The following is a 12,671-nucleotide window of genomic DNA, read 5'->3' as shown; positions in this document are numbered from 1 at the left end:
GCTGTAACACTGTGCACCAGGCCCTCTCCTCAGCACTTACACACTCTGTGAGTCCCTCTTGCTGTTTTAACACTGTGCACCAGGCCCTCTCCTCAGCACTGACACACTCTGTGAGTCCCTCTTGCTGCTGTAACACTGTGCACCAGGCCTTCTCCTCAGCACTTACACACTCTGTGAGTCCCTACTGCAGCTGTAACACTGTGCACCAGGCCCACTCCTCAGCACTTACACACTCTGTGAGTCCCTACTGCTGCTGTAACACTGTGCACCAGGCCGTCTCCTCAGCACGTACACACTCTGTGAGTCCCTCTTGCTGCTGTAACACTGTGCACCAGGCCCTCTCCTCAGCACTTACACACTCTGTGAGTCCCTCTTGCTGTTTCAACACTGTGCACCAGGCTCTCTCGTCAGTACTTACGCACTCTGTGAGTCTTTCTTCCTGCTGTAACACTGTGCACCAGGCCCACTCCTTAGCACTTACGTACTCTGTGAGTCCCTCTTGCTGCTGTAACACTGTGCACCAGGCCCTCTCCTCAGCACTTACACACTCTGTGAGTCCCTCTTGCTGTTTTAACACTGTGCACCAGGCCCTCTCCTCAGCACTGACACACTCTGTGAGTCCCTCTTGCTGCTGTAACACTGTGCACCAGGCCTTCTCCTCAGCACTTACACACTCTGTGAGTCCCTACTGCAGCTGTAACACTGTGCACCAGGCCCACTCCTCAGCACTTACACATTCTGTGAGTCCCTACTGCAGCTGTAACACTGTGCAACAGGCCCACTCCTCAGCACTTACACATTCTGTGAGTCCCTCTTGCTGCTGTAACACTGTGCACCAGGCCCTCTCCTCAGCACTGACACACTCTGTGAATCCCTCTTGCAGCTGTAACACTGTGCACCAGGCCCTCACCTCAGCACTTACACACTCTGTGAGTCCCTACTGCTGCTGTAACACTGTGCACCAGGCCCACTCTTCAGCACTTACACACTCTGTGAGTCCCTACTGCTGCTGTAACACTGTGCACCAGGCCTTCTCCTCAGCACTTACACACTCTGTGAGTCCCTACTGCAGCCGTAACACTGTGCACCAGGCCCTCTCCTCAGCACTTACACACTCTGTGAGTCCCTACTACTGCTATAACACTGTGCACCAGGCCCTCTCCTCAGCACTTACACACTCTGTGAATCCCTCTTGCACCTGTAACACTGTGCACCAGGCCCTCTCCTCAGCACGTACACACTCTGTGAGTCCCTCTTGCTGCTGTAACACTGTGCACCAGGCCCTCTCCTCAGCACGTACACACTCTGTGAGTCCCTACTGCAGCTGTAACACTGTGCACCAGGCCCTCTCCTCAGCACTTACACACTCTGTGAGTCCCTCTTGCTGTTTTAACACTGTGCACCAGGCTCTCTCCTCAGTACTTACGCACTCTGTGAGTCCTTCTTCCTGCTGTAACACTGTGCACCAGGCCCACTCCTTAGCACTTACGTACTCTGTGAGTCCCTCTTGCTGCTGTAACACTGTGCACCAGGCCTTCTCCTCAGCACGTACACACTCTGTGAGTCCCTCTTGCTGCTGTAACATTGTGCACCAGGCCCTCACCTCAGCACTTACACACTCTGTGAGTCCCTACTGCTGCTGTAACACTGTGCACCAGGCCCTCTCCTCAGCACTTACACACTCTGTGAGTCCCTCTTGCTGTTTTAACACTGTGCACCAGGCTCTCTCCTCAGTACTTACGCACTCTGTGAGTCCTTCTTCCTGCTGTAACACTGTGCACCAGGCCCACTCCTTAGCACTTACGTACTCTGTGAGTCCCTCTTGCTGCTGTAACACTGTGCACCAGGCCCTCTCCTCAGCACTGACACACTCTGTGAGTCCCTCTTGCTATTTTAACACTGTGCACCAGGCTCTCTCCTCAGTACTTACGCACTCTGTGAGTCCTTCTTCCTGCTGTAACACTGTGCACCAGGCCCACTCCTTAGCACTTACGTACTCTGTGAGTCCCTCTTGCTGCTGTAACACTGTGCACCAGGCCCTCTGCTCAGCACTTACACCCTCTGTGAGTCCCTACTGCTGCTGTAACACTGTGCACCAGGCCCTCACCTCAGCACTTACACACTCTGTGAGTCCCTCTTGCTGCTGTAACATTGTGCACCAGGCCCTCACCTCAGCACTTACACACTCTGTGAGTCCCTCTTGCTGTTTTAACACTGTGCACCAGGCTCTCTCCTCAGCACTTACACACTCTGTGAGTCCCTACTACTGCTATAACACTGTGCACCAGGCCCTCTCCTCAGCACTGACACACTCTGTGAATCCCTCTTGCAGCTGTAACACTGTGCACCAGGCCCACTCCTCAGCACTTACACATTCTGTGAGTCCCTACTGCAGCTGTAACACTGTGCACCAGGCCCTCTCCTCAGCACTTACACACTCTGTGAGTCCCTACTACTGCTATAACACTGTGCACCAGGCCCTCTCCTCAGCACTGACACACTCTGTGAATCCCTCTTGCAGCTGTAACACTGTGCACCAGGCCCTCTCCTCAGCACGTACACACTCTGTGAGTCCCTACTGCTGCTGTAACACTGTGCACCAGGCCTTCTCAGCACGTACACACTCTGTGAGTCCCTCTTGCTGCTGTAACATTGTGCACCAGGCCCTCACCTCAGCACTTACACACTCTGTGAGTCCCTAGTGCTGCTGTAACACTGTGCACCAGGCCCTCACCTCAGCACTTACACACTCTGTGAGTCCCTACTGCTGCTGTAACACTGTGCACCAGGCCTTCTCCTCAGCACGTACACACTCTGTGAGTCCCTCTTGCTGCTGTAACATTGTGCACCAGGCCCTCACCTCAGCACTTACACACTCTGTGAGTCCCTACTGCTGCTGTAACACTGTGCACCAGGCCCTCACCTCAGCACTTACACACTCTGTGAGTCCCTACTGCTGCTGTAACACTGTGCACCAGGCCCTCTGCTCAGCACTTACACCCTCTGTGAGTCCCTACTGCTGCTGTAACACTGTGCACCAGGCCTTCTCCTCAGCACGTACACACTCTGTGAGTCCCTCTTGCTGCTGTAACACTGTGCACCAGGCTCTCTCCTCAGTACTTACGCACTCTGTGAGTCCTTCTTCCTGCTGTAACACTGTGCACCAGGCCCACTCCTTAGCACTTACGTACTCTGTGAGTCCCTCTTGCTGCTGTAACACTGTGCACCAGGCCTTCTCCTCAGCACGTACACACTCTGTGAGTCCCTCTTGCTGCTGTAACATTGTGCACCAGGCCCTCACCTCAGCACTTACACACTCTGTGAGTCCCTACTGCTGCTGTAACACTGTGCACCAGGCCCTCTCCTCAGCACTTACACACTCTGTGAGTCCCTCTTGCTGTTTTAACACTGTGCACCAGGCTCTCTCCTCAGTACTTACGCACTCTGTGAGTCCTTCTTCCTGCTGTAACACTGTGCACCAGGCCCACTCCTTAGCACTTACGTACTCTGTGAGTCCCTCTTGCTGCTGTAACACTGTGCACCAGGCCCTCTCCTCAGCACTGACACACTCTGTGAGTCCCTCTTGCTATTTTAACACTGTACACCAGGCTCTCTCCTCAGTACTTACGCACTCTGTGAGTCCTTCTTCCTGCTGTAACACTGTGCACCAGGCCCACTCCTTAGCACTTACGTACTCTGTGAGTCCCTCTTGCTGCTGTAACACTGTGCACCAGGCCCTCTGCTCAGCACTTACACCCTCTGTGAGTCCCTACTGCTGCTGTAACACTGTGCACCAGGCCCTCACCTCAGCACTTACACACTCTGTGAGTCCCTACTGCTGCTGTAACACTGTGCACCAGGCCCTCTGCTCAGCACTTACACCCTCTGTGAGTCCCTACTGCTGCTGTAACACTGTGCACCAGGCCTTCTCCTCAGCACGTACACACTCTGTGAGTCCCTCTTGCTGCTGTAACACTGTGCACCAGGCCCTCTCCTCAGTACTTACGCACTCTGTGAGTCCTTCTTCCTGCTGTAACACTGTGCACCAGGCCCACTCCTTAGCACTTACGTACTCTGTGAGTCCCTCTTGCTGCTGTAACACTGTGCACCAGGCCCTCTCCTCAGCACTTACACACTCTGTGAGTCCCTCTTGCTGTTTTAACACTGTGCACCAGGCTCTCTCCTCAGTACTTACACACTCTGTGAGTCCTTCTTCCTGCTGTAACACTGTGCACCAGGCCCACTCCTTAGCACTTACGTACTCTGTGAGTCCCTCTTGCTGCTGTAACACTGTGCACCAGGCCCTCTGCTCAGCACTTACACCCTCTGTGAGTCCCTACTGCTGCTGTAACACTGTGCACCAGGCCTTCTCAGCACATACACACTCTGTGAGTCCCTCTTGCTGCTGTAACATTGTGCACCAGGCCCTCACCTCAGCACTTACACACTCTGTGAGTCCCTCTCGCTGCTGTAACACTGTGCACCAGGCCTTCTCCTCAGCACTTACACACTCTGTGAGTCCCTACTGCAGCTGTAACACTGTGCACCAGGCCCACTCCTCAGCACTTACACATTCTGTGAGTCCCTACTGCAGCTGTAACACTGTGCACCAGGCCTTCTCCTCAGCACTTACACATTCTGTGAGTCCCTACTGCAGCTGTAACACTGTGCACCAGGCCCACTCCTCAGCACTTACACATTCTGTGAGTCCCTACTGCAGCTGTAACACTGTGCACCAGGCCCTCTCCTCAGCACTTACACATTCTGTGAGTCCCTACTGCAGCTGTAACACTGTGCACCAGGCCCTCTCCTCAGCACTTACACACCCTGTGAGTCCCTACTACTGCTATAACACTGTGCACCAGGCCCTCTCCTCAGCACTGACACACTCTGTGAATCCCTCTTGCAGCTGTAACACTGTGCACCAGGCCCTCTCCTCAGCACGTACACACTCTGTGAGTCCCTCTTGCTGCTGTAACACTGTGCACCAGGCCCTCTGCTCAGCACTTACACCCTCTGTGAGTCCCTCTTGCTGCTGTAACACTGTGCACCAGGTCCTCTCCTCAGCACTTACACACTCTGTGAGTTCCTACTGCTGCTGTAACACTGTGTACCATGCCCTCTCCTCAGCACTTACACACTCTGTGAGTCCCTCTTGCTGCTTTAACACTGTGCACCAGGCTCTCTCCTCAGCACTGACACTCTGTGAGTCCCTCTTGCTGCTGTAACACTGTGCACCAGGCCCTCTCCTCAGCACTGACACACTCTGTGAGTCCCTCTTGCTGCTGTAACACTGTGCACCATGCCCTCTCCTCAGCACTGACACTCTGTGAGTCCCCCTTGCTGCTGTAACACTGTGCACCAAGCCCTCTCCTCAGCACTTACACACTCTGTGAGTTCCTACTGCTGCTGTAACACTGTGCACCAGGCTCTCTCCTCAGCACTGACACTCTGTGAGTCCCTCTTGCTGCTGTAACACTGTGCACCATGCCCTCTCCTCAGCACTGACACTCTGTGAGTCCCCCTTGCTGCTGTAACAAGTTACCACAGACTTAGTGGCTGGAAACACAAGCTCATCGTCTTATAGTTCTGGGAGTCCAAAATCAAAATGAGTCTCACTGGGCTAAAGTCCAGGTGTCAGCAGGGCCTTATTCCTTCTGGAGTCTCTAGGAGATAATCCATTTCCTTGCCTTTTCCATGTTCTAAAGACCGCCCACATTCCTTGGCTCATGGCCCTTCCTCCATCTTCAAAGCCAGCAGTGGCTGGCCATGTCTGTCTTAGGCTGGGCTCTCCAGAGGAGCAAAACCAGTGATGCATGTATAAATGCATAGAGAAATTTACTTCAAGGAAATGGCTCACTCGGTAGTGAAGAAATGGCTCATGCAGTTTGGGGTCTGGCTAGTCCCAAATCTGTGGGGCAGATGACAGGCTGGTGGCCCCTGCTGCCTCATGTTGCAGGGGCTGACGAACCCAGAATCTGCAGGTCTGCTGACTCATGGGGTTGAAGGTGTTGGCAAATCCATAACCTGCCGGACAGGTGGCATGCCAGAAACTTCTGCAGGCTTATATCCCAAGAACCGGAGGTCAGGTGATGAGAAGGGAGTGGGATCCAGAGAGAGAGTGGGGAAGCTTTGTATATAAGTACGAACATCCGTTTATATGCTAGAGGCAGACCCCACTCCGAAGGAAACCCCACTTTCAATTGGCTGCCATCAGATCACACAATGGAAGGTGATTACACGGTGTCTGCCACACCACTGAGAATCATGGCCTAGCCAAGTTGACACACAACATTAACCATCACAAAGCGCTTCTCGCATCGAATGACTCTGACGCTGACTCTCCTGCCTCCTTCTCCCACCTATAAGGACCCTGTGATTACACTAGGCCCACCTGATAACCCAGGTTCATTGCCCCATCTCAGGTTCATCTGAAGAGCAGCCTTACTTCCACCTGCGAGGTGAAGCCCCCCTTACTCTGAAACATGTTCACAGGCTCCAGGGATTAGGACATGGACACCTCTGAAGGGGCATTGCCCTGCCTACCACACATACATATATTAGCTCACATAATGCACACAACACCCCTAAAAATCCAGGTGCTATTATGATCATCTCCCTTTTACAGAGGAGAAGACTGAGGCACAGAGAGTTTAAGTGCGTTAGCCAAAGTAACACAGCCAATCAGTCACAGACCCGGAGCTTTACAGCATGTGCCCTTACCCTCTGTCTGACTCCCGTGCAATAAAAACAGGAGCCTCAGCCATCTCCAGAGAATACAGTGAGCTTAAAACTTTGATGCCCCTGGGTGACCACAGCTCCTGGTGTGCCTGGGACCACCTGTTTGTACCTGTTGCCCCGTTTTCCTCCCAGGAACTGTCCTGGTGAGTGGCAAATGTTAGTGTCACCTACCCAGAGCTGACTGAAATGAGATTTTCCTCCTCTCCATGACGCCAAGCCCCAGTTCCCGAGCAGGAGCCGTCTGTAAATGGACGGACATTTGGAACATCTTGTGGTCGTACCTTTTTCCCCCAATGTCAAGTGCATTTCAGTTAACAATGATAGATGTTTATAGAAGTAACTGTTGCTGATATGTAGTTTCTTTGGGGCAGAAGAGGTCTTCAGACCTTTCCAAGCTTTTCTAAATTCTTTCCACTGTGTGTGAGTGTGGGTGTGTGCGTGCACGCATGCATGTGTGTGTGAGTGTATGTTTGGGCACTGAGTGCTTTTCTAGGCAGCACAGTGCTGGTAAGTGTTTATTCATTCCTCCCCTGTGTTCCTTTTCTCCTTCCCCGGGTCCTTCAGACCGTTGAAAACTGTGTGTGCATCTTAAGGAACCTCTCGTACCGGCTGGCCGCGGAGACCACTCAGGGACAGCACATGGGCACGGATGAGCTGGACGGGCTGCTGTGTGGCGAGGCTGGTGGCAAAGACACGGAAAGTTCTGGGTGCTGGGGCAAGAAGAAGAAGAAGAAGAAGTCCCAAGACCAGGTGATGCGGGCTACCGGCAGCTGCATGCAGCCACCCCTTCCCTAATTACGGCATTAACACTTTGTCTGCATGCCAAAGCAGAGGGCTCTGCGTTCCCGGCAGCGTGGGTGAACCTCGCTGGCTCCTCTGCGTGGTCTTCCTGTGGGGATCTCACAGCTGAGACAGTGGAACGTTCAACGACTCCCCCACTCCCACCCCAAGTCTTGCAGGAGAGCCAAGATAGGAAATTGCAAAAACAGAAAAAGCCACTTGAATCAAGTTAGACCCCAATGGTGATTCTTCTGTGTGTCGGTTCACAGGTTTATTGAGGTCCTTGTCGGCACCCACCAGGGCCCCATGCAAGCAGCAGGGATGCACCAAGTAGGTGATGTGGTGTCAGGAGGGAGGCTGAGGAGAGCAGCACAAAATTCAAGTCCAACACACCTTTTATGGCGTGTTTTATGACATTTGGATGTGCAATCTTGTACTTACCATTGGAAGTGGGGTAGCAATCTGAGAATTCACAACTGTTCCAACAGAATGCCATTAGAAGCCTGGCTTTTAGGGCAATTCAGGTGGATTTAGGAAGATGTCCAGCTAGAGAGTCCTTCCAAACAGGATGGCCTTTTACCTGGTGCAGCTGGAAACAGGTGGCTCTGCAGGGACATAAAGGCCACTAGGCAGCTTCTCTCTACCCTGGGGGATCAGAACTGCCTCCACCCCTCTCCCCAGAGCCTCTGGTAGGTGAGCCTCTCACCTAGACTGCCCTACCAGGTATGAGTGTAGTGTGAGGATGCTGCCCATTGGGCCGCCAGCCGAAAACCACTACCACCAGGGTTTTCCCCATTTCCCCTGGGTACTGTGGTCGGACCTCCAGCTTCTGAGGGTCTTACAGACTCAGGATCAGCCTGTTGGTGGGAACAGACCACTGAGGAAGGGGGACAGGACCCAAAACTCGCTCACTCACTCTCTCTGGCTTTCTCTCTCTCTCCTGGTTTTAATTTATTGTCAACATGCAGAAGTATTTGTTTGGATTGCAGCGCTCTATTTTCTAAAGTATTCTAGAAATAATTTATCTCCAGTAAGTGTTAAACCAAACAAACCCATTGCTGTTGAGTTGAGTCCAACTCATAGTGACCCTGTAGGATAGAGTAGAACTGCTCCACAGGATTTCCAAGGCTGTAAATCTTTACGGAAGCAGACTGACACATCTTTCTCCCACAGAGTGGCTGGTGGGTTCAAACTGCAGATCTTACAATTAGCAGCCGAGCACTTAACCACTGCACCATCAGGGCTCCTTCAAGTCAGGGATAAAGGAAGTATTTTACCTAGAGTAACTGTAACAGAACACTGCTCGGGTTCTTGTCCTGTGCTTTTAGCCAGTCGAAATAAGACGGACACTCATTGCAAGGGAAACAGAAGTGGCAGGTTAATTGTCTGCGTAGACAAGGAGCAACACGGGGCCTAGCGACCACATGTTCCCCATCTGAGGGGGCTGGGGTACTTTACGTTTCCAGTGGCATCCAGGGGTTGGGTTTGGTACCCGGAACTCTCTGCCCTTAGCCCTCCCATGTCCATACTTGGAGGTCTGGACGTTAAATCACCTTCTGTCAGATGTCGATGTGGTGGGACCCCTCGCTTCTCAAATGGAATCTGATGAAACTGTGGGCTGGGAAATAGTGTTCTTTCCAGTGACAGTCGGGTCCGGGGTTGGGTGAAGAAGGGGATCTCCTCAATCTGCACGTGCTCCAAGGTCTAGCTTGGGCCGGTTTAGTGGACAGAGCCACTACCTGCTGCAATTTCCTGAAAAATGTTGCTCAAAACAGGCTCGTGGTTAGCAAGGCGAAGAAAGGAGGGGAAGGGGTGTTGATTGAGGGTTTCATGAGTATTAATGGGGATGCATTCTTAAATATAATTCCTAAGTAGTACTTGAATGTGTCAATGTTAACAATTTCTTTTAGGTTCTGGCTCTCTGGGTGTTTGTACTTTTTACAACTTCTGTATCTACGTGTCCCAGCTTAAAGGAGCCTATGATTTAGGAGATAGGTGCCTGTTTCCTCTCTGATCACTGTCTTCTACTCGGAGAACCAAATTCCCAGCCTGGCTTTTTCTTCTGTCGTAGGTCAGTGCCGTGTCTTCTGTCCTCTCCCTGCATTGGAGGGCCCCTTTAGGAAGCAGTGAGCTGTGGTTGTTAACTCGCCCACTGTCCAGGGGAATGCACTGCTCGGTAGCTGGTATTTATCGGACAGCTGCCCTGTGCCAGGCATTGTGCCAGCTGCTGCCTGATTGCTCAGTTTTGCTACCTGGTACCTGAGGGAGCTAGGATGCTGAACAGGTCTCAGCAGAGCTTCCTGACTGAGATAGACTAGGAAGAAATGCCTGGAAATCTGCTTCTGAAAATCAGCCAATGAAAACCCTGTGGATAATAGCGGTCCGATCTGCAGGCGGTGATGGGAATGGTGGAGGATCCCGCAGCGTCTCACGTGCTTGAGGTGGCCATACAGCAGGGTGTACTCGAAGGTGGCTAACAAGGGCAACTTCCGGGAGCATTTTCAGTGTGAAATCAGACAAAACATGGCTGGACAAAGGTGTAGTGGGTTTTTCACTATGTCCTCTTGCTGCAGCATTTCACCACGGGACCCAGGCCCTACCGCTTAAACCTGCAGATACGATGCAGCACAACAAAGGTGCGAAGGAAGAGTGGCTTGTGGGCAGGAATCCCGTGCTTCCCAGCTCCCCCAGTAGCGATAACCCCACGGGGTCTGGCCCAGGACCTAAGCACTCAGAGTCTGCTCCTGGAACCCAGATGACTTGAGAAGGCAGGGTGGGGACATTGCATTAATACAACATTAGCCTCGACTAAGGAAACTTTAAGGAGCCCTGGCCTCGAAGTGCTTCGGTACTCAGCTGCCTACTGAAAGGTCAGCGGTTCAAACCCACCAGCTGCTCTGAGGGAGGAAGATGGGGCAGTCTGCTTCTGTAAAGATTGCAGCCTTGGAAACCCTATGGGGCAGTTCTGCTCCATCCTGTAGGGTCACGATGAGTAGGAATTGACTCGACAGGCAATGGGGATGAAGAAACTTTTATCTGAGACTGAATTCACTCTGATATCAAGGCTTTATCTTCAGCGTTTGATCTATTGCTCAGATTCTGGGCTGCATCTCCCTGATGGCCTGCGCCCATCACTGGGATCTTATTTAATAAGATCCTCCCCCAACACTGAACCTTTTCCCCAGCTCTGCAAAAATGCATCGTGGCTTTAAATCTTTCAAGTGACAGCTGAGATTAGGAATTGATTGGGTTCCTAGAAGGACTTCACCCCATTGCAATCCAGCCCTTCTTCCCAGGTGTTCCTACCTCCACGAATGTTGTGGTGGAGGACTTCCTCTGCTTAGAAAGCTGCACTTTGAACCATATGTTATGGCACCTAGGCACTCTTTTCTAATTTGACTAAGGTGAAATCATTGATAGGTTTTATGATTTTGCCAAAAGTCTAGATGAAAATACACATGGTTAATATGTCCTTTTTTTTTTTTTCGTACAGTATTCTTTTAGGAAAAAGCAAGATTTCCTAGCAAAGTTTTGCCATAGTTAAAATGCAACAGAATGTTCTTATTTATAAAGAGGTGTTGAAGCTGTGACTCAGCCAGGATACTTTAAAAAAAAAATTTTTAAGTAAACTAAGTGTATATTAAATATAAGACAAAAATATTTTTTAGTGCCAGGAAATGCAATGTCAAGGAAAATGAGGATGTGAACAGATAACAATTATGCTTGTTTTAAAAGCTGTTTAGTGTCTTTTGTCACGTTCAGTATATTTTAAAACAGTCAAAAGTAAAAACTGTGTTCATTTAAAGCCCGATGGAAGGGAGGCAAGGCAGAAAGGGGCGGGAGATGGGGAGGGAGGGAAGGTGGGGTAGAACGTTAGATGAAGAAAGAGGGGAAACGGGTGGTACCATCCGTTCTTCCGCACTGGACGTCCAGATGGCGCCACCTACTGGGGAAGGCTGGCATCCTAGCCAGCCTGGAGTTTTTCATCAGGGAGCTTGGAGGAGAAAAGTATTGTTACTGGATGCTGTCCAGTCGGTTTCAACTCATGCAACCCCATGTGTGCAGAGTAGAACCGCTCCACAGGGTTTTCAAGGCTGTGACCTTCCAGAAGCCGATTGCCAGGCTTGTCTTCCAAGGCACCTCTCTGTCGTTTGAACTGTCAGCTTTTCAGCTAGTAGTCAAAACACGTAACTGCAAGAGCCAGGGAGTTCATAGAGAGAGAGAGATACAGATATACACATACTGATGATATAGAAAAGTGTACATATAAAATATATGCTTGTATAAAATGTATGTGTTTCTAGAAGAAGTGTGGTAGCATCAAAGAGGGAATATAATGATTGATTCTTTTTTGTACTATGTATTTACAAGTTTTCTACCCTGGACATGACATGTATAATCTTTTATAATGTCACCTAAAATAATATTCAAAGAGGCATTAAGTGGCTAAGTGAATGTTTGCTTATAAAAATGTATGCCTTTTTTTTTTTTTTTTTCCTCTTGAATTTAGGACGCCACAGAGAAAGGCAGAAGGGACTATGTAGAATGAAAGGTTTTCTATTTCATAACAAAGCCCACTCAGGACAGAGGAGAGGGAGGCAGGAATTAAGATTTTAACAGGAAACCAAAGTGAGGAAAATCATCATTGGCTCAATAACTTCCTCTGAAGCTTGCCATTTTTCAGGGATTTATGACTCCTAGACATTTTTATTCTGTGCTTTATAGGAAAATACTGTAACACTTTGCAGGTCAAAGGAAGTTGTAATAAAAATTTTTGAAACCTTTTAAACCAACAAAAGGGATGATTCGAGAATATATCTGATCAAAGATAGGTTGCACACATGCTCTTATTTCAAGAAGTGGTTGCGATTGGAAAGTTCTAGAACCATCAGACTAGGGGCCCACATCCCACCTCCGTGTATCACATTCTGATCTCAAAAAAAAAAAAAAAGGACTTTGCAAATTTATTTCTGACTCTGCGCTCAGTGCCTGTCGCTGAATTATAAGAAAGTCTTCATTTCTCTAGCCTTTTTCTGGTAAAACCTCTCCCAAAGCCATTTGCATGGCCTCTGGTGAGGTCCTCGTTGTCTCCAGCAGGGCTGTGTGCCTACAGACTGTCCCTGCAGGGCTGGGATGGCAGCCCGAAGACT

At 50.5% G+C, this 12,671-nt stretch overlaps 1 protein-coding gene across 2 annotated transcripts in view; it reads left to right on the top strand.

Moving 5' to 3' along the window:
- The window catches only part of CTNND2 (catenin delta 2), a 769,728-nt gene that overhangs the window by 577,347 nt on the left and 179,710 nt on the right, over nt 1-12,671 (top strand). For both annotated transcript variants that reach the window (XM_064270645.1, XM_064270649.1), the window contains one exon: nt 7,306-7,491. In XM_064270645.1, the coding sequence (XP_064126715.1) occupies nt 7,306-7,491 (186 nt within the window). The remainder of the gene's footprint in view (nt 1-7,305; nt 7,492-12,671) is intronic.

Source organism: Loxodonta africana, chromosome 2 (assembly GCF_030014295.1).
Source record: "Loxodonta africana isolate mLoxAfr1 chromosome 2, mLoxAfr1.hap2, whole genome shotgun sequence".
Classification (NCBI taxonomy): Eukaryota; Metazoa; Chordata; class Mammalia; order Proboscidea; family Elephantidae; genus Loxodonta; species Loxodonta africana.
The sequence above is the reverse complement of the archived record's forward strand: the minus strand, read 5'-3'. Positions and strand labels throughout refer to the sequence as shown.